At 44.5% G+C, this 22820-nt stretch overlaps 1 protein-coding gene across 1 annotated transcript in view; it reads left to right on the top strand.

The window, feature by feature from the left end:
* The first annotated feature begins 7013 nt into the window (after positions 1-7013).
* The window catches only part of zeb1b (zinc finger E-box binding homeobox 1b), a 49334-nt gene continuing 33527 nt past the window's right edge, over positions 7014-22820 (top strand). The window contains exon 1 of the mRNA XM_044339726.1: positions 7014-7107. Coding sequence (XP_044195661.1) covers positions 7050-7107 — 58 coding nt within the window. The 5' untranslated portion in view covers positions 7014-7049. The remainder of the gene's footprint in view (positions 7108-22820) is intronic.

Consider the following 22820-nt stretch of genomic DNA (forward strand, 5'->3'; position numbering starts at 1 on the left):
ATGGCAAGTAGTTTTGGGTGGAGCTATTTCTTGGAACACAACAGCCAATTGCAGCGGCTGTGCGCAGCTTTGCTACAATGAGGTAATGCTACAGTATATAGCCAAAGATGCTGCACAGACAGGCTAGGCAGACGGATAAACTGTTGTTGTCGAGAACTAGCTCCAACATATAACTATCTCTAAAATCACAAATTCTCACTTATACATGTCTGATTGTCTATGGGTTAAACAAACCACACAAGTTCATCAGTGAGCTTTGGAGGTGTTAGCAAGCGTATTGAACTAGTTAACTAGCAGGCTATTCTCCCTGTCTTCAGTCTTCATGCTAAGCTAGGCTAATCACGTCCTTTGTCCAGCTCCATACTTAAAACACAAATATAAGATTTATATCATTATTCTCATCTCACTCCCCAAAAGAAATCCAATAACCATTTCTCAAAAAGGTTTAACTACTTGATCTATGAAGGCAGAGAAAGATGGAAAGAGAGCAGCTTGAAATATCTGCAAGCTGAAGCAAGGTACGAAAAAGACTTAGTTGAGGTTTCCAACAACCTAACCTGGCTTTGGACCTCTTCTCCCTTCCAAGCCATGAAGTTGTGCTCTCCAAAGTTGTAAAACATGAAAATGAAACACTAGTCTATCTCACTTTCAGTTTTGTCCAGATGTCACATTGAGTTTGATGTGTGATGTTCTCCACATGTTTCTAATAGGGACTTTTGGTGCATGCTTGGCTTACACCTTAAGGGTGAATACTCAAGGGGTGATCGGGGTTGAATAGTTAGGTTGCAATACACGTGTACACGTGTACATGTATACACCTGAGACAAGAAAGTGCTCATATGCATGCACACGAGCACATGTTATACCTGATGGGTATAATTCAGTGAGATAAAGTTCTGTCCTTCTTAGACATCTTTCTAATCATCTGTATATTATATTCATCAACAAAGATGCACACAAATTGAGTTTTTAGGCCCACAAGTATGAGATTTGTGCCATATTCTATACATAATACTATCCTTTTAAATACTGCCAAGAAAAGCTTTAGAGGACCAAATCTTCCAAAGCATCACCGATAATTTCCATAATATAAATACAAGAATCCCACTTCATTTTTTAAAACCTTTCCACATCAGATTACTGAATGTACCCACTGCTGAGTGAGCTTCCCCTTCCTGAACACTTCATTATAAAGACTAAATGAGGACTATCTCTGTACATGTTTATTTCCAAAGCCTAACTGGCTGTTATGTTATTATTGCAGTCATTTCCTGTGCTGGAATTTCATTTTGGGGCTCCCTTTTCGCTCTTAAAACTTACTAGCGGCCTGTCACCCTTTCAGCACCTCTCGCTGGCTCTTGTAAAGGTGTGGGTGGCCATGGTTGGACCCTGAAGTGGCCGCACGGACGTTGAGCTATGAAATTACATTAAGCCGCCAGCATAAGGCCCATGGCAATCCTCCCTTATTGAAAACTGTTTCACAGCGCAGGCTGCTCGGAGCACCGGAGACAATCTGTTTGACAACTAGAGCTTAATATGGAGAGGTTGAGTAAAGGGACACTATAGTAATTGGCTGGCATTTTGGATGTTCATTTATAGTGCATGTGTAGAGAAAAATGTTCTGATGTGCTGTAAGTGTGTGTGGGAAAAGAGTAGGTGTGTGGTATTCATATTCATCCAGTGAAAACAGCAGTGGCCTATCAAAGATTGAAACATAAGCACATACACCAACATATACCACCCACACACTATTCACTCATAGAGCCTCACCATTGTACCTATATAACTACACAGTCTCAGATGTGTTTCCTTGTGATGGAAATGTTGATGTATAGATTCATATCCTCACACAGGGGAAAGGCACATATTAATTGCATACTAAAAGGTCACATGATATTCATAAATAAAAAAGTGAGCTCCATCATATATTGTGAGCTGCCATGTCTAATTTTTGTGAAGTGGAGAGGAGGAAAAATAAAACTGTCTTCTCTGTAAGAGTAAAAATCTTATTTACAGCATTTTAAAGGGTCAGTTCAACCAAATTACAAAAACACATTTCATCACCTGCCCTATTGTGGTTGCATAGTTTTGGTTTAATTTGCCCAGATTTGGAGATATACATTCTGTTCTGCCTCCATAATAAATGAGTGTGAATGGAATTTCATTTCTAATGTTCACAGCATTGAAAAAATACATTTAAAGCTGCACTAATCAAAATTTGCATATTAACAATTGATCAAATTTGTGGCACCAAACTCATAGGGAATTATCACCTGACCTTGCTGTTCCCCTCAGCCCTATAGAGCATTTTAGCTTCTTTCAGCTCATTGTTGGTAATCTAGCCTGCAAACTTCATTCACGCTGCTCTCATCAACCTCATTTCCAGCAGCAGCAGACAGCTGTTTGATGCATAAAAGCTATGATATACCCACTGTGCTTACTCTTTGCAGAGACAGTATTTCCACTTTGAAAATCCAGAGAACGTGCTGTGAACTGTTTTGATTTCTTTTCTAGAAAGTAGTTCCAGTAATTTGTTCACAAAGATGTCAATTTATCATGTGTTCAACACCAAACATGAAATTCCATTCATCTCTACTGCGGAGACACATATCTCAAACACTGGCCACATAAAAGAGAAACCATCGTCACAGAAAGATAAAACTACTGGTAAATGACAAAATATGTATTCTTAAATTTAGGGTAAATTCCACGTCTAATTTAAAGTCCATGTGAAGAGGAATCGGATGAATGTTCTCATCATAGTAGCTTAAGATAAAGATTAAGAGGAAGAAGTCTGAAAAACCTATCTTTGCTTCATCAACTGATTAATAACATCATCCTGTCACTGCAGTACACCTCAGTTCACACGTATTATTTCACCACACACTGGTTTCGACTGTGAGAATCGATGCCTCCAAAAATAACGCCTTGATAGACTGAGCTTGACGTCTCCGCCGAGCTCACAAACGCTGTTCCAGCCACAAGGACAAATGAACAGTAAAATGCAACAGGCGCTCCAATAAATACAGTATAAATTTAAACTGGGCTTTCCAGAGGATGGCTGTCTCCTTTTGACAGTCACAAGAAGAGGGGGAAGACTGGGGCAAGCCTGTCTGGAGCACTGAGGTTGAGTGTGTATTCATGTGTGTGCGCATGCATGTGCGAGGATAAGTTCACACACACGTCTTCCTAGCCAAAACAAGTATATATCTTGGCCTGCCGTTTAGACAGGCAGCGTTACGTTCACCCGCAGGTCAGGAGCTCTCAGCCCCGTGGCCACCCACCCCTGTGGAATCATGGGAGTTGGGGGGCGGGGGGGGGTTTGTGTTTGTTTCTGTAACTCTGAGCATCAGAAGGGGCCTTGCGTACTCCAGTCTTCCCTGAGTGCTACTTTTTGTGTCATCAAGTGAAGAGAGAGAAAGGCAGATTTTTATTGTCCTTGCTGCATTAATATGACAAATGATTTTGGTTCACCTTTTCCTCTAACTAAGATGTTTAGGGTGTGGCTCACTCCAACCAGCATGTCCGCTACTTCCTGTCTTGAGAAGAAATCCATAGAGGAAAGGGGAAGTTGGTTACTCTGACTTGGCGGAAAAAAAAACGAGAGATTGACATCTAGTCTTCAAAACATTGTATTGTTGGGTTTCAGATTCTGACAGCATGCATTCAACTGCTGCTGGATACTCGAGCTGATATTTGTTTTAGGAGTTTCCCCAAGGGCCGGCACGACCCCAAGAGAGAGACATGAGAAAATTCTCAGGCTTGTAACGAGATGTGTTTATTTGCTGCGAGAGAGATTGTTGAAAGCAGCAGAATTTATAAATCAAAAAACTGGTTTTCACTTCGAACCCTGTTCATTCTCACAGATCATTTTGCACAGTGTGGCACTTCACTTGAAGGCTAAAATTGATCTTTTCTCTTCTCTACAGTATCAATTGCAAAGTAGGCTCCACCTGAGCACTTTAAAAGTGTGTGTGTAGGTAAGTGTGTATGTGTGTCTTTCTTTTAGCTGGATAACAGCCTTGACTGCAGCCATGAGTGCCATGGCGGTGATAGTGTTGTGTGGGGGTTGGTGGTCTGTGGAAAGGGGAGGAGGAGGAGGACCTCACATTTAGCTGCCGTCTCTTGGGAGAGATTAAGCAGTTTAGTCTTTGCTGTGTCTCTCTCTATCACTGCCACTGCCTCCTGCTTCTCCTCTCTATTCGGTGCAGGGCAGGGTGTACCTTTTCCGTAGTCCTCCTTTTGCACTTTCTGTTCCTCTCTTCTACTCTCGTTTCCTCTGTCCCTTCCCTCCCTTGCTTTCTTTCCATCCATCCTGCTTGTTTCTGACACTCTGAGCTATTTCGCTTTCCCCCAGACTGTTTCTATTTTGCACCCGCTTGCCTTCTCCCTTTTTTTCTTACCTCCACCAGCCCACCCTTCCGACCCCTAGACATCCAGCTGATGCTCTTAGCTGACAGCCCAGATGGCACTCCTTTCAGTGGGGCTGTGGCTGGATGTAGCGGGACAGAACCGCCTCCCCTCCCCACCCCTTTGAGCGCAACTGCACACCGGCCCCTCTGTCCCTTCTCACCGATAGGCTGGTTTGGCTCGGCTGTCCCACTGTGCTGATCCCCTGGTCCTGCGTGGAGCACCATGGAGCTCAACCACTACTCGCATTAATCTCCTAAACGATCCTGGACCTAAGAGGATCAATACTCATTTTCAGGGAGCAGCATGATCCCTTAATGTAGTGGAGGATGGCTGCTTATCCCTCACTCCCCCTCCCTCTCTGCCTCCTCTCCTCAGTTTCAACTCCCCATAGGAAGAGTGAGAGTCAGCCTTTCATTTCATTTCATGGCACACTTTAGTTAAGACAATATCTGGGTTTTATTGCTGATGTCATTATTCAGGTGGATAGTACCTGTATGTCCTCATCAGGGGGAATTTGCAGGGCCTTCATGATCAAAACCACCTCTGCCTTTATCATCAGCTGTATTAGTTTTCATATGAGGTGTGTGGTTTTATGATATTAGATCAATTGACTTCTCTGACCCTGCATTCATCCAAATCATGGAGGGGTCACCAGGAATCCTCCATGTACCTAACAACATAACCTTCTCTGTGTATTTCCCATTTGCCGGTGTATGAATTTGCTCCAGTGTAAGACTTGCCAGACAAAATAAATCACCCTTTTTTACTCCATTTCCTCTGAAACACATCAGAGATGTCTTCAGACTATTTCGTATTAGTAGTAGTCATATAATTGTTATTCTTTGTTTTCCACAGACGCTGAAAAATGACTTCATGCTAATAGCAGTGTGATCCAAGGAAAATGGGAAAAGATCTGACTTTCCATTGGATAACAAGCATCCTATTTTTCCAGGCTCGGTGTGCAGGGAACACCGCTACGACCGCACGGTTAGTTGAGCGTCTCATCATTGATCTTTGCTGATGCAGACTGTTTCTGGGGCCTTTTTTCATCAGGAAAGGCAGAGAGTCTGGGCACCCTCCCCTCCCCTCACCAGGCAGCCAGGCTGTCTATTGGTGGAAGAGGCCACCTGGAGCAAGTTTGGAGGTGTTGTTTATGCTAAAGCTATTACTCTCTGTCTGGGCAGCCTGCCCTCAGAGCTGGACTGCTCTGCTGCTACTGAATTATTCAGCCCAGAGATCTGCCATCCTATGTATACAAACTGTCACATGTAGCTGAATGATAAGCTGACTGTCTAGTAATGAGGAGACTGTTACCTTGTGTCTGTAAATACTTGATATGTAGATTTATATCAAGATTATAAGCTTGTGACACAAAATCCAGTATATGGTTATATAATGAAATCTTGGAAGTGCAATCCAAATATACTTGTAGAGAGACAGAAGTCAAAGTGGTAACTTCTGCTTGCTTCTTAAATCATTTTCAGTGATTACAAAATGTCATGGCCCTATTAAACAGTATGTCTTCACAATACAGGACACCCAACTTGAAGCTAAAATGGGTTACACAGTCTAGCTGCCACAATAGACTGAATGATGACACAATCTCACATACCAGAGGTCCAGGCTCCAGAAACCTTATAGTCATCTGCTTCAAGAATAGCCACAGCCTTGCAGCAACTGCTGCTCCTCTGACCTATAATTGCATGTCATGGGACCTCAAGCATCATTTCATTCTGTGCTGAGTTTATAAACTTCATCTTTCCTGTCACTACAAGGTTCCAAACGAATTCACCTCAAACATGTGATCCTTGATTTTTTTGTTTTTTCAATTTACAGAGAGCCTAGTGTGATAAGCGCTGTGTGTGTTTGTGTGCTGAGTTTTAGGTCTGATTGGACGCAGTCTGAACCTGCTGATTGTGCTGGCATGTCTGCGTCCTCTTCATCACCACAGCAGTGAGCTCCGCTCAGGAGAACAGCAGGGTCTTTCTTTAGGTGGAGGATTGAATCAGTGATGACAGTCTCATGACCTCTTCCTCTCTCTAACACACACACGCTCTGTCTGCTGCGTTTCTACCCCACTGTGCCTCACACACACAGGCACATGCACACACACACATAAACACGTACACAACAGGTCGGTAGGTCAAAGATGGGAAGCAATAATATACGGTATATGCATATTTCAAGGTGCTTATCATAACATAATATGCTCTGATGATGTCAAAAATATTGGACGAAAGAAATAAAAACAAAAAATAAATAAATAAGTGTGTGAGGTAAGTAGTTTGTGATGTTATGAATAATGCAAAAACCAGGCAAAATCCCCTACCACTATCACCTATACCTTTTAATATACAAGGACAGGAAGATATAGCTGTTTCATATGTTTTCAGCACATGACACATTTCTAACAGACTGGGCAGGTACAGTACACATACAGTCATCTCTCACTCCCAGTATGAATGGTGCTGGCAGCGTGGGTCTGGGAGGTGCGGGAAGGTGATGTCGTAAAGCTGAGTGTCGTAAACCAGGTGCGGGTAAGGGGAGGTGAAGGGGAGGGAGGAGGAGGAGGAGGGGGGGAGAGGGGTGAGAGAGGAGGTGACTCTCCGGCAGCATTTAGACACAACGAAAGGATCATGGCGGATGGCCCCAGGTGTAAGCGCAGAAAGCAGGCGAACCCGAGGAGGAACAACGGTGAGTAAAACTACTTCCGACGCGGGGATTTTCTTTCGGGGAAAGGGTGGAAAGGCTGTTCTGTCTCCCGGTAATTTCGCCGAAAACTTTGGCAGCCCAGAAGTCCGGTTTTCAGTAACAGAAAGTGTTGGGAAGTAGCAAGTGAGCGCTGTATTACAGCCCTATGTGTGTACCGTTATACCTGGGTCGCGTCTCTCCCTCCGCCTAGCGGTCCGCTGCACCGGAGACCGTTATTCGCACCTCACCCTGTTATGAGTGGACCAGCTTTTGTCTCCACTTTAGACCTCTTTATTAATTTTAATACACTTTAACCCTCCTTATAGACTCGCCATTCATTGATTTTTAAACATTATGTCGAGTTTTGAAAGCCCACCACCAAACTCGGACCTGTTTCTGTGGGAAAACAGGCTACCTGGTTGTTATTGCAGCCTCGACAGACTGGTCTTTGACAATTTCCTATGAAAAAACATTATATATAACTGTGATTTTGTCGAAAACGTCGATAACATCGTCTTTGCTTCTCAAACGGGGAAAACACAACTGTTTTGTTTGTTCTTTCTTTCTTTTGCGTACTCATAGCAGGTAGCGACAGGACACTGTTGCTGCACTACGAGGTGGACAAAACGCATTTTTACCCGATTTAATCTTATCTACTATGTTCTTTAAATTAGCTAGGTTTATATTATCGACGAATCCTTAATGCTGTTTTGAAGAAGAAAATAGAAGAAATTCGTGTTGTTGAGCTGTAGGTTACATTTCCAGCAGTTCTTTTTTCCTCCCTCATCCTCCAACTTATTACAGTGTTTTACTTCAATGCTGCGTTCATCGCTCATTTTACTGTTTTAACAGCGGGGTTTTCATGGTGAAGTAAGAAAGCTTAGCAGAAACATGGATGGGGTAACTTAGGTTCCGGAGAACGAGGGATATCTCACGCGCTGTTTGTGTGAGCAGCCCATATAAGGACAGCGGATCCTCTCCAGTCGCGCGCTGGGAATCCTGATTCTTGTAGGACCGCGGACGCGACGCGAGCGAGCCTTTAAACAGACAGTTTTTCTTTATTATTCCGTTATTACTTATTTTGAAACAGTTGGCGTATTCATAAAACGGAAGAAGTGCTACATAATCTGCGTTTTATAGTTTCGGTATGTTGAGCTCAACGGGTTTTCAGCCACCTTACTGTGGTCTGGAAATAATGTTTAAATGGTTACAAAGTAGCGTGTACGGTGCTTGTCTGGATACTTTGTTTCTATTTTTCTCATCTGTTTGTATAACAAGCGTAAATGTAAATTTAATTTTACTTGTTCGGGACGTTACCTGTTTTCCTGCTACATTTCTTTGTTTTTACGTCGTGAGCTGTATTGAAAACCGCAGAGGGTTTCAATACGTTTCATTTATTTTAATTCTTTGAAATGAGTAAGAAAGCATTTTTCTTTTTCAGTCGCGGTTCTGACAACGTGTTGTGTATCAACACGTATGTGTTGTGTCACTCAGTGTAGGGTGATGCAGGAAATCTAGGTATATTTTATTTAGTCAAAACGAACCTGCATCGTCAGATATGGGATAGTGGAAGAAACGATAGTTGAGGTTGTGCTAAAAATGCAACCAAACGGTGTTTTCTGGTGCGACTTTGCTCTCATATGAATTTTCTGCGGATACCCGATGAGTGATGTGTTCCACTGGCAGCTCGTTTGTTATGGGGCGTGTTCAGTTATGTATTTCGTCCCTGGAACTTGTGTGTAAATATGTGGACACACCTCAGATAACGGTCCTGCTGTCAAGGTGTGGATATTTGTTTGGTTTGTGTGAGAAAGGGACCCTTATTTGCTGTGGAAAGACTCCAGGATGTGTACTTGTCATGTGGTCCCTTTTTCCTGTAACTTAACAGGGTTTTATTTAACATTTCTCAATAATGACACAAGCCTATTGTTATTTAAAGTCACATCCCGTAACCAAACAGATGTGTTGCTTGTGACTTTGCCTCATTTGCATTTGCTTCAAAAAGCCACCAAGGTCTGCTTTTAAGTCCTCACTTCCTCCCACTTTGTGACAAGGCTGGTGATCTGTTATGTAAATTAACATTGCTGTTTTTTTAAGGGAATTCATACATGAAGTTAGGCTGGTGTTGCATGTTGTCATAGCCTTGGATTTGTTACATTTTCATGTAACACTTTGGCATTTTATACAGGCTTCTGTCTTTGTTGAAATCTGTCTCTGTGCATAGCCATCCCCACATGATGAAAAAACTTTCAACAGCCATTGCTTGGGCTCTTATAATTAAGCAAGCCATCAAGTGTTGCCCAGCTTGTTTTGGTCAGTGGCTTTGCCAGGTCCCTGGCTAGCAGGGGGAGCTGAGATCAAGGTGAGCTCCATTCCCTGCTGTAAACAGAGAGGTGTTAACAGCCTGCAGGACGACAGGTGTTTGCAATCGGTGGGATACTACAGCTTCCTTTGTCGCTTCTCCCCATGTCAGCTCCCCTCAGGAATAGCAGCCATTCCCTGCAATGGTAATTTAACACAGCAATTTGGGAATAGAGGAATGCGCCCGGTATTAACATTCTTTGCAAAAATAAACAGGGCTGTGCTAGGACAGCTTTGTACCCATGCTCGAGAGCAGGGCTGATGATTTCAGAACAGTGTTACAAAGAAACTTTGAAATGAGTGTGCATACAGGTAGCTAGGATTTCAATTTATTTGACTATATCACGAGGATCATTTGTCTTTTTCCCTACTCTGTGTCTCTCTCTTCCTCTTTCCTCCTCGCTCTTTCTGACACACACTCACACACTTACTTGCACCTTGATGAATCATCTATCAAATAAGGAAAATGAGGTTGTGGGCTTGGCACTTGGCAACAACTCATGTGATGTTGAAGACCATGTTTATTGGCCTGGTAAAACTATACTTAAACTATACTTAGTGTCCTGGACTCACTCACCCCCTCTAGAAACTATTGAATACAACTACATGCTATAAGTGTGTTGGAGAACAATAAAAAAAACAGTGCTTTAGTTATTTGTTTATTGAAACAAGCAATGTTTCAGGCTATAGTAAAGGCTTCAGAGGAGGTGGGGATTGGCTCTGTAGCTCCCCATGCCACTTCAGTGTTTTAAAAGACATCTGTTTACATTTAAAAGGTCCACCCCTGTTGTGTGAAGAGTTTAGCAGAGGAGGAAATTTTTCATTTATCTCACTGCAACTTCCTCAGCAGCTTCATTAGAAAGTGCCAAGTAAGAAGAAAATCCCCCGCCTCTGCTCTCTCTCTCTGTCTCTTCCCTCTCACTCCTCCCTCCAGAGCTCGTCCTTTATTTGGGGGGTTAAGACACAGTAGCCAGGGGTGCTGTTGATTGCCCCCTGACCTAGGCACCCATGCGTGCCTAGAGTATGACTTCACTTTCCCCCCCTGTGCCATTGTGAGGCTTCCAGCATGTCCAATTGTGTTTGTGTTTAAGTCTGTTCAATGAAAGGGGAAGAGAAGGGTGGGAGGGAGGGAGTGTTGGAGCCCTCAGCTTTTTCTACACTCCCTCCTTCTTTCTGTCCATTCCTCGCTGACCCCTTAAACTGTGGACTATATGTTCCCTGTGGAGTTGAGAAGGGGGGATGGAGAGAGTTGGTGAGAAGTGGCTGAGGTGACCAAAGATTTTTACAACAGGTGACAGCTGAAGGACTGGTGCTGGCAGATAAACAGCATGACACACATGGCAGCTATCTTGCGGACGAATATAGACTTAAGGGCCAAAACCAGGCGTATGTTTTGCTTGGGACATACATCAGCAAAAATAACTCAAAAAGAATTTTTGATCCCGTACAGGTAAAGTTTAAAACTAGTCTTTTTTATAAACCTTTTGGGAAAAAAAAGTTTTGCTTCCTGCTTAGCTTCATCTAATATGTCCATCAGGATGGGAAGAGGCCTGTCCTCATCTGACCATTCCGGGGAATTAAAATTATGTGATGTACGACCACACTCCCACCTCTGTTAAGGAAGCTTAATGATTAGCTGCTCCCATGGAGGCTGAGCGCATTAGCCTATAAAAAGGTGCTCTCTCTCAGTAAGGAAGGAGTTTTAAACCCAGAGTCAGTTTCAGTAACCCCCTTAACTGCGCTTGGATGTGCTTTATTGGGGTTTGTGTGGCTGAATGCTTAAATGAACCATTGTGTGTTCAGGCTTTAGTGAGAAAGCCTGAAGAGAAAGAGCCTAGTTACCTTTGCAGTTTGCCTGCTCTACCTCATACACTTTCAGTGGCAGAAGAAAAGGCCCATTCAGCGGGCCCGGCATGGGGAGGGAGAGCCCTTTTCACACTCGGCTTGTGGGAAACTTCTCCTCCATACTGTGCATGCCATTTGCATATGACCCATTCTTTTCCCAAAGGTCCCCGCGAGGGAGGAATCCGTGGAACGTTCACAGAATTCATCAAATCCCTCTCTCACACGGCCCTCGGGCCCTCAAGGGCCTGCGTTGCAGCACTCTGTTTGACATTTTTGTCTTGGAAATGTAGCTTACGTCTGCGTCACGCTCGCTTGCCTTAACATTAACGCCACCGCATCCCTGTGGCATTTCTGTCTTGTGTGTTTTAAAGTGCAGATGTGTGCTACCCAGTGTGCTGTTTTTAATGTCAGGGTGAGGGCTTAATTTGGCACAGCAGGCAGGAGTTTCCCTAAATCCCCAGCATTGGCCATGAGGGGTCCATCTGCATGACAGGACAATATGATGGGGGCCGCACGCCTCGGAGGCTCCCTAACTGACGATGACGCAGCCATCCGCAGATCGGCAACACTGTCCCTGAAAGGACAGAAACATCCTGGAGTTGCTGAGTAGGGGAGGGGAGTAATGGGCGTAGTAGGGGGTAATACAAGGATGAGGCGGTGGGAGTTGTAGCGACGCGTCAGCTCAGTGAACTGAACAAAAACACAACCGTTGCTCTGAAGCAAAATGTGGCCCCCCAGAATAAGAGCCCGGGCTGCTTCTCTTCAGCATGAAGGCTCATTTAGGTACTGTAGTGACCACAGCTGCTACCTTGACGTGACACAAAATGTGGAACAACATCCATACTGGCATGCTTGTTGTTACTAAGTTGTGTTGGTCTACAACAGCCTAGACAGTCTTGACCCTAAACACTGATACTGACACAGAATGTGGTGTAGGCAGGTATTTGTTGCAGTGCAGCGTAGGGAGGAGAGCTCAGTTAAGTGTATCATGTAAGCTAACTGAGCAGAAAAGCCTCCTCTGCCCTCCTCTCCTTTCCAGACTCCAAAGCAGTGAGTCATGGGCAGACAGGTGTGTTTGCAAGATGATTTCAACCTCATACACTCTCCAACTATGTTTTTCTTTTCTTTTCTTTCTCTTTTCTTTCACCTTAACTGTCCCTTGTTCCTTCTCGGTCTCTTCCTCCTTCTCAGCCCCTCCTCACAGGTGTGGGGGTGAGAGATAATATTCTCTAGTAGTGTGTATACTTGAGGGAGTGATTACCTCTAAATTGCCATCCTTGCAGAGGTAAATATTGTGTACGGTGTGCCCAGCGCTGCCTGTTGATGTGTGTTTTTAATCATGTATTTGGTGGCTGCTCTTCAGGCCCACAGTGAGTCCCTTTGGGGCTGCCTGCAGACCCCTCCTTGTCCCCCCCATCATCATCACCACCTCCTTCTTTCTCTTCCCGCCCGTCCATCCATCCCCTCCCCTCCTTGTGGTCTTCAGTGGACCGGTTAATGAAAAAGATTGGACTGACACAAAAGGCAGAAGGCGGGCCCGGTAAGGGGCTCTTACACCAGCTTGTGTTTGTGGCAAAAACTCATCAGGACAAACCTCTGCTGTAGCTTCACTTCAGACCACCTGACTGTCAGTTTGTTGACTTTTTTTTATTGTCTTTTTTGACATAGATGTTGGATGGCTAGTCCCTTCCAAATGTGCTTGACCTTATTATAGTCCCACAGTGTCTCTGTCTACAAGGATGAAATTAGATGACATCAGACGAGGAGTAATCTGCTGCCATGTATTATGCTTTGAACACAGCCTAGTGGCTGGCTTTTTGCCAGCCTGTTATGATGACCATATTGATTTTCCTCTCCGTAGCACACAGAACTGATAATGGCCCTCCTGAGGGGGTATGCATTCATATTCACACACTGATTGTAGTCGCACAGCCTGGCTGTGATGTCCCAAGGGCCACGATGACTAACAAATCGAGTGCCCCTCTGTCTCCCAAGCTTGTGCATTGAGCTAGCCGGGCTAAGCTAACACTGTGACAGCTCAGGCAAAAAAAAACCTTAGTCACCCTGTTTGTTAGTCAGAGAGAGGGCCGGCTGCTATGCTGAATGTCAACATGGATAAACATCCACACAGGATTAATGAGAGGAGAATGGCCAGCCTGAAAACAGAGGGAGGGCAGAATAGAGGGAGGCATGGAGCATCCGCATCGCCCCATTTAACCCATGAGCATTTTGTTGAGCTCCCCATGACCCCACTAGTGTGACCTAACCTAAGGAGGCAGCCAAGCCTAGACACACTCACTGACTGCTGTAAAAAGGATCTACAGTATGTCTTTGTGAATGAGAAATACAAAGCAGGGCAGAAAAACAGGGGAGAGCAACATAGGAATAACGTTTTAATACTCAGGTCAGTACTCAGATTAATCATTGGGACTTACTGTATTTCCTTAAGATGCCAGTGTTTTGTCTTTGTACAGTTGTGTCTTTCCTGAAGTTTGCGTTCGTCATTTGGTTTCATCAAGTTCCTCCCCAAGAAGCTGGACCCTGTTTGAGAAATATCTGTCATTGAATGCATTTACCTCCATGATTTATCTGTGTATTTCCTTGTTACATAAACCCATATTTTTCTCACTTCTGCTACCTTGGTATCATTGTTCTTTCTGCTATTCTCAGAGTATTGCTCAAACACATACTGTAGTTAATGTTACATTTAACCAACTTGTAGGCATCGTACCACACAAACACCAGTGATACACAATCAAAGACCTTCAAAAGCAAAGTACATAGTTCATACTTTTTTGCACTGTGTCTCTATGACTCTGTCAATTCTGGGAACTGGAATTCAGCCAGCGACCCTTGACCTTTCTCAGCCCACCTGTCCTGGCTCAGCTCACCGCTACCAATGTTCAGGTGTTTACAGTCAAAACATACTGGGGCCTTCCTGAGCACGTTCCATAAATACATAGGTGGGTGTAATGTGTGTGTAGAGGGTAGTGAAGGGAGGGGAGTAGATACCCTCGGATCTCCGTAGCTAGGCGATTGTACATCTGTCTTCTTACTCCTGCTGACAGGGCCCTCCCCTCTCTTGTTACACTGGCGCCGGCACTTTTGCGTGCAAGTCAATGAAACATGGCCTTTAATTGATCATGTATGGAGTTGTACAACACTATTAATTACCACTCACTCATCACTTGTTTGTTTGTTTTCTCCTAGTGTTCCCATCATAACACCCTTCATTAGTTGTACGATCTGTTAGCTGCATGCCAGGGCACTTACAACATCACCACACGCTGTTGCACCACCGTTGGGCACTCGCCTCTGCTTTCCTTCCGTAACCTTCTAATTCTTTTTCTCATAAATTGTCACACTCTTTAGCTTGTTCTTGTGTCCTACAGTATGTATTCTTTCCTTTTTGCTCTGTCTCTCTTTCTATCATTCCTCTGTCCGGCAGCTGCCTTGGCTCTGATTCTCCAAAACCAGCAGGTGCTGTAGGCATGCAGCAACTCAGCTATACAGCACTCATAAATAACACCTGACAAAAGTATGAGAGAGCCAGAGCTACAGACAGAGTGAGGGAGGGAGGCAGAGATTGAAAGTTTCCTCTGGCAGGAGAACAGGGTGTGGCTCACGGTCAAATACTGGCCTTCTCAAGAAGGACATGTTCAGAATAAAGAGAGAAAATGTAAGAGCAGCAGAGAAAAGAGGAGGAATGTGAGCGTTTTGACTGTGAGTGTGTTGCCTGTTCTTCTGAAGTTTGTGCTGCTCCTCAATGCCAACTTTTCAATAAACCCCTTTCATGCAAATTTCTAGTAAATGGATCTTTTTTAACACAGGGCTGGCACTAAGTGACTGGTTAAGGAGGAACTTGAATTTGAAGGAAGGCAGCGTTATCTTTTCTGTAATTAGGATGTAAGAGCTTTGAACAATGATAATTGTGCTCTAAAAGCAAATGAAGAGGTCAGGAAAGAAATTATATGCACACTTTTATAATCATCATCAGTAATGAACCAGCACTCGGAATAAATGAACCCATAAATCAGCCCCGATCAAGGGCCGTTAATGAACACGGCTCAAAATCAAATCCGGGCTGTCTCTTTGTCATTTTATGCTCTTCAAATCCACGAACGCCAGATACACATCCTGTCTCATCAGAAGCTATCGATCAGCCTCTCAGGGCCAAGGTTAGTTTGTCATTTTCTCTTGCCTCACCGTGAACAAAACCAGGAAGTGTGTGAGAGATTACGGCCCAGGATGCAACCTGAAAGCCCTTTATCTCTGTGAAAACAAGAGGCTTCCTGCGGCCCTGCTCCCATCCAGGACGGCTCCCCCTCCTCCTTCACTCACCCGGCCCCCAGCACCTGTGGCAGCCTATTTAAGGCTCCTCATCAGGGGCTGCCGAGACCACAAACGGGGCAGAAAACATGAAAGCCTGGAAAAAGAATTAGCGCTATTGCTAAGATGAAGACCCGCTTGTTACACACCTCACAGAAGGCAGAGAAAAACAGCATTTCTTTTCAGAGACATATAAAAGATTTGGCTGTGTAAATTGAAGGGTCAGCCCAGGAACGAAAGTACCTTTTTTTCTGCAGAGCACCTAGCTATCCAGCTTAGACTTGGAAAAAGGAATGAAGAGTGCTTCCAGTCACTTCTGACCTGCCCATACAGGGCAAAGAGTGCCTGGACACTGTATGACACAGAGGCCTAAAGAGAAAATAGCCTGGTGCTGTTTTGCCTGTCATGTCAGTGTCATTCTCAGAGGGAAATTCATGACTTAAATTAGACACATTTATGTGCCTGCCTCGCTCAGCTTTGGTTAAGCAGCTGAGATTCCTCCGTCCTTTTAAACAACAACGGATTCCACGTCTCATCTGGGATTTTTGATGAGTAAGCATTGCCCGATCAAAGCCTCTCCGTCACCTAATGTTGTGTTGTTAACCCAAAACCTCAGCCTTAGAAAACACTCCCTTGCTCCTTTTGAGTTGCTGCCACAGCTGGCAAGGGTGGTTTGTCTTGACAGTAGCCTGCGTTGAATTTCAATGACCCCCGTCCTCCCCCCAGTCTTATTATGCCATCGCTGCTAACTGGCTCCTATTCACTGCAGTGTCCTGACTTCCCAGAGGGACCTAGATAAACAAGGGCTATTCAGCCACTGAAAGCCCACCCCCTGCCAGCCTTGGTCTCTCCTTGTTTCAGTGCCAGGCTGCAGCGCGTCTCGCTCGCCACCGACGCCAGCAGCAGTGGGCACCCTGCCATCGATTCTTCTGCCCCACACAGCACACTTTTAGAGGGATTAAACTTAGACTTAACTGTGATGACTGATAAATGGCTGCCGTTAATATAACGTATGAATGATTAGGAAGGCTGGAGTGGTGCAAGACATGGCTGCACATGTGCGTTTCTGTGCGGGTGTGAATGTTTCTGTGTTAATATGTGCTGTGTGTGAGAGAGTGAACAGTTATCTGTAGGTGTGGTGTGGTGTTAGTTGCAGGCCAAGCTGACTTCCTGTTGTTATAGTCCATCAGGGAGATCAGGGGTGGGGGATGCTCCCATGAGATTACCCCGTGAGAGTCACATGGTCTGGCTGCAATGCATTTAAAGGCCATGCTTTTTGTGTCTTTCTGTGTGTGTGTGTGTGTGGTTCAGTGTGTTAAGCGTGGTTTTTGAGTGCATTCCTGACCTCCACCTGAATTCTGACCTGAGCGTGAACTGTTTCTGAGGCTCCCTTCCTATTCTTTTTTGTTTCATATTCTGCCCTTCCCTCCATCCTTCCTCCTAATCTACAGATCTCAGAGGAAAACCACACATCTCCCTAGGGTGCCTAGCTCGTTCCCTCTCTATCTCTCCTAGCCAGATGTTTAAAAGCTGTTTGTTTGTTTACCCAATGGAAGTCACTTTGATTGATGCCTACCATAAAACTGTGCCTGCACACTGATGCCACATACCTCTGTATTAGAGTCAAATATTTTAAAGAGATTATCATGTATAAATTCACCAATGTAATTGTATCAGCAGTTGTCCACAGGCCTTGTAGTTGAAATGACTACAGACATCATCGTAATCACTGGCGACTGACGACCATCGGTAAGCAGGAAGGACAATGTCCCTTACGCTGTAATGGCCCTCCTGTCCAGTCCACCTCAATCACTCTCTGACTTGCCAGCTAATTTAAAGCAGTGCCCTTCTAATCGAATGGCTGTCTGATAAATCTATTGAATCAGGATAGATGTCCGGCGGGGTGTGGCAGTGACACAGCGTCTAGACGGGTTGAGAGGTGAGCAGACGACTCCAACGTGATTCAGATCTAAAGGAATCTCACCTCTGCGCTCTCCTTTAGTGCGCTGGTTGTGTCCACTGACGTGGAACGGCATTTTAACCAGATCTGTTCCACCTGAGTATCTGAGGGTCAAGTCCTCAGGAGGACAGGGAGAGCTTCTCAGGGCAATGTGGATTGTTATGGACACACACAATGATTCTAAAGTACGTCCTCAGAAATAACATTAGAGTTGATTGAAGCGTGCATTATGGTAACAAGGTAGCAGGCTTATATTTGGGTCAGGCTTTATCTAGCCCTCTTCTTAGGAAAGGGCAGAGGCCCAGGGCTGGATTCCACCTAATAATTGTATTGCCTTGTGACAGATAACATTGATGTAAAGCTGGTTATTGTTGATGATGAGTCTATTGAATCCAGGCATTCTCTTTCCCTTGTCCTTGGGGAGCTTATCCCTCAGGCGGGGCTGGCTGTATTTTTATTAAAACCCAGGTTTAAATGGACCAGGTCCTCTGATCGACAAGCAGATTAACCAACTAATAAAACATACATCACGATATATAGAGAGGCCCCCCCTGAGACTCTGGCTATTAATATACAAATATGGAGGATTACTGTCTGCTTGTCTGCATGGCCGTGGAGAGGGGATTAGGGTCCTGGTCCAGACAGATTGGATTTAATGTGTGTGTAAGACTAAACGATTGCTGTACTACAAAGCCCTTATGTATGTACAGACTGATCTCTGCTCTCTGGCTGAGACGTCATAACATCCTGTCGTGTTTCTGGATCACTTTCATTCATTACATTTGTAGGTCAGTTTTGATGTGGTGCAGTGTGACACAAACATAATCTCAGTTATTACATCCCTTATTTTTACTGCACCACCCAGGTACTCAGCTAACACTCTCATTTTTGTTTGTCACAACCTGTACAAATCGGATTTTTTTGCATTATATAACATTTATTGGCTTGACCAGACATGCAGATTTACAAAGAACACATTTTCTGGAATATCTGATATTTTGTTTGTCTTGATGACTTGACAAAATGGACAACTAGATCTTTTACATACAAAATGTATGTAATAGTACAATATATCATTTTTATTACAAGGTAACCTTTTAGATAGTCAAATCATTATTATAAATAGTATTAAAATAAATATTTGCCATCAAATTGCAACTAACCAACAATGCATGTTCACATGTCATAGTTTATCATGAAACACATTTGATGGGTGGTGATCAGGTTATAATATGTGTGATAAATGTGCATAAATGTGCAAGTATGTTTGCGTTTGCAAAGCCTTACCACAAGGCACAAACCTGAACTGTGTCTCCTCTTGCACTGGGTCAAATTTGACCCATTACCTATGTACCAAAAGGGTGCACAGCCTATGAAAGCATCAAACTGGTTTGCCTGCGTCTGTACACCTTTACTGGTCAGGATACCATCAAGCCTCAACCTCAACCTGAAAATCTTTTATGTGACAGTGAAGTTTGAAACAGATCACTTTGGACACAAACAGAACAGGAGGACGTAGGCAGAATAGAGGCAGAGGCAAGCAAATAAAAAAAATCCTATTAGTCTCTTAACTTACAATCAACAATTTCATAGTCTGCGGCATGCTTGACTCTGAGAAATTAGGCCCAGTCTGGCATATATATCGTTCACCCCAGCGACTGACGTGACTCCATTTCATCCTGACGCACTATTGAATTGACCAATTACAAGATAACACACAAAAATAAGGCTCCTTCAAAAGACTTTGATTAAAACACTAATCACTTCTATCTTTTTTTTTTGCATGCTGCTATCAGAATATGTGTCTTGCAGAAGTAAACATTTCCCTCAAGACGTTCCTCTCTTTGTTCCCAGTTATGAGAGAGACTGCGCTGGGAAGCTGAGGAGTCACCATCCTCACAGTCTGCAAAAGTAGAGGAAAAACTCCAGAGATTAGTTTTAAGTCCCAACTTCCTCTCTCTGAGTCCCCGGTCCATCTCCCTTAGCCTTAAACTGTAGCCTCGAGGGAATTCTGAGAAAGACAGACTTAGATCTTTAAGGGGAGAAGGGTTAATGCACAGGCACGAGAAAAGGCGCGATCTGTTTGAGCGACTAAGTTGACTGCGGCTGTAATCACTAAAAAGTGAAAACATGTGTAGCATCCTATCCCAGAGATGTCCTAGTGATAGCACTGGGTGTGTGTCCTTTACCTGTTTTAAGATGCGGCCCGCACGCACACTAGAACACACACACACACCCACCCTAGGCTGTTTATCCCCAAGGGCGCCCAGCTAAAGGAGAGAGAGCCCCTTAATCATGTCCCTGTCCCACGTCCTCGTTATCAGCCACGATTAATGAGCTCTCCATTAATGAAAAAAAAACACGAGGTGCCAACCCCTCCTGGAGGAGAGAGAGGCAGAAGGGGGGGAGGGTGTGTGTGTGTGTGTGTGTGTGTGAGAGACGGGTTGATAGTAAACGCTCCCCAGGTGCTATGACATCACCCTCCAAGGTAGATATGATAGCTGTCACAGCTTGCTTTTGTTAGGGATGACAGGGTGTGTGTGTTTGTGTGCACACTTGTGTGTGTATGTGTATACATGTGGCCTCACACTCAATTCTGTGTTTTGATTGTTCAAACCCAACCTCTTGGGTCTAATCCGTTTTGCCTTTGTATATCTGTCTCCCTCTTTTGTCTATGGTGGCATAAGGGAGGGAGGGAGGGAGGCAAGGGATAAGGAGCGCTTGATGAGACAGTGGAAGAGGAGGAGGAGGAGAGGGCGGCAGGTGCAACGGACACCCGGCGCAATCACCGGCGCTCTGCAAAAACGGTGACAGGAAATCAAGGTTGTCTTGGCAACCTGGCACTATCGATTAAGCGCGGCCATCTCCGAGCTCACAACAGAGTCCCGGTGGAAATGGTGCTGCGTTAGGTTCCAGGAGAAAAGGGGGTGGGGGTGGGGGGTAGCGGGTAGGTGGAGGAGGAGGAGGACTTGATGTTGAGGTGTACAGAGGGCAGGAGCAAAAGGGAGGAGCAGGTGAGGAGAGGAGAGAAGGACAACGATGAGTATAGGTGATTGCATCTCACTCAGAGGTGTCTCACCGACACTTTGGCTCCACTCTACCACTCTGTCCACCTCAACTGGAGTACCAATTCAGCTCCATGTTGGTCTGAATCTCTTCTAGATTTACAAACGCAGAATATTTCTCATCAACAAGTCATTTCCATGGCTCAGAACCCTGCAAACATTTAACACGCCTGTGTCTCCTCCTGCCTTCTTTGTACTCTCTCACCGCGTCTGTCTCTATATATGGGTGTACGCGAGCACAGTTCTCTCAGTGTTTCCAGGCCATTAGTTCACATTGTGCAGTTTGATTTAAGGACCCTGTGGCACACATGAAGAGTTTACTTTTCTGTCTCTACTGGGCAAGCAGGTTGCTGTGCAAACCCCTGCCTGCACACAGTGATTTCACCATAATTGTACACTGAGGTGGTGATGTTGCATAAGCCCTGCGCAGAAGTAATCAATACACAGTATTGACTTGTTAGGAGGAGTATTTTTGGCTGATACTGCACTCGGTGTATTTTAGACGGGCCATGTCTCTTTCACACTCGCTCCCCCTCTCTTTTTCTGTCTTTCTTTCTCTCTCCTGACAGAAGGTGAAATCGCCCGGTCCCAAATCCCAAGCAGATGTGTCCTTTCTCTCTCTTTCTGTGGGTCATACACGCACATTCACACACAGGTGGACATTCAAAGACAATAAAATAGTGCCTCTCCTCTTCAATGATATATTACCATCTCTATTTTACTGTCATTTTTCTGTCAAGACTGTCTTGTCTCGTCCATTCCCCCAAACTATCTATGAACTTGTTAAGTAGGGAAGCTGCATAGATGGAGGAGATTTATCTTCCTACTGGAAAGACAACAGTACAAAACTCTCCCTGTCTCTGTCCCTCCCTCCCTCTCACTGACTCCCTCCCACCCCCCCATGGTCAGTTGAACACAGAGCAGCCCTCTGTCCCTCCATCAGCCTGGTTAACCCATAGCTATCTGCTGAGCCAGGGTCTATATTGTTCCAAACAGTGTTTCATTCTGTGAGCTTAGTATCTCATTTTTGCTCAGGTACATAAATAGTTAACATACATTTTGGGGAATAAGTGTATATGCTTACTCGCAAGTAGTTACATGAGAAGATTGATACCATGCTCTCTCGTGTGTATGCTAAATATGAAGCTACAGCCAGCAGCCAGTTTGCTTAGCTTAGCATGAAGACCAGAATTTAACACATTATATCTCATGTGTTTGATCTGTATAGAAAAAACAATGTGTAAAAATGACATTTTGTGGTTTTAAGAGATACGTGCAGGTCTACTTTTTTCCGCTGGTTGCAGTGACTTTCTGGAGTCTCAGCTGGTTGCCTGGGAACCTCACGGTGACGAGTCCAAGACAAGGACACCTGGCCAACAATGTGTTAATTAGTGAGCTTTAGAGGTGATGGTAGGCAGATTCTGTGCAGCCAACTCAGAGACACATCAACTCGGTAAACAACTCTCCAGTCAACACTTTTCAACTCTGAATAATTGTCAGTGAAAAATCAACACTTATTCATGCTGGAAAATGAACGCTGTCCTTGTCACAGTTCACTAACATCAATCCATGATGAGCCTCTTTTGATCACTATCAGCTACAGTGCATCATCACAGCCCCGAAATAAATAGAAAACAAAAATCAGCTTAAGCAGTTCTAAATTCATGTGTTCTCAGTATTAACCGGTAGTATCAAGACTCACTAATAAGTCATAAAATTGTGCAGCATAGATCCAAACAGTTAAACTGAACAACAGGTTGCAAAACAACAGAAATGAACTGAACAACATATTGCGTGTGGCCTGGAGTAACATCTTATAAGACTGTATGGGCGCCTAACATCCCAGCTCCCCTCTCATCTCTCTTTATTTGGGGCTATTCTGGGCTGGGCTAATGTGGCGACGGTGCTGCGTGCTGAGTGAGTCAGCGGTCATTAGGGTGTGCAGACAGCACTCTGCCGGAGGCCACAGGAGCCAGTCAGTCTAATGATGAGGCCAGTGAAGTGCCAGGGTCCTGAGCGATCAGGACTTCCTATAGCTCCATCCAATTAGCCTCCCCCAGCCCCGCCCATTGTCACTGTTACTCAGTCCATGCAGGGTAGCTGAGAGATGGACACCTCATTTAGCTTTTTTAATAACTGAGAAAGAATCGACCGAG

Source organism: Thunnus albacares, chromosome 21, assembly GCF_914725855.1.
Source record: "Thunnus albacares chromosome 21, fThuAlb1.1, whole genome shotgun sequence".
Taxonomy (NCBI): Eukaryota; Metazoa; Chordata; class Actinopteri; order Scombriformes; family Scombridae; genus Thunnus; species Thunnus albacares.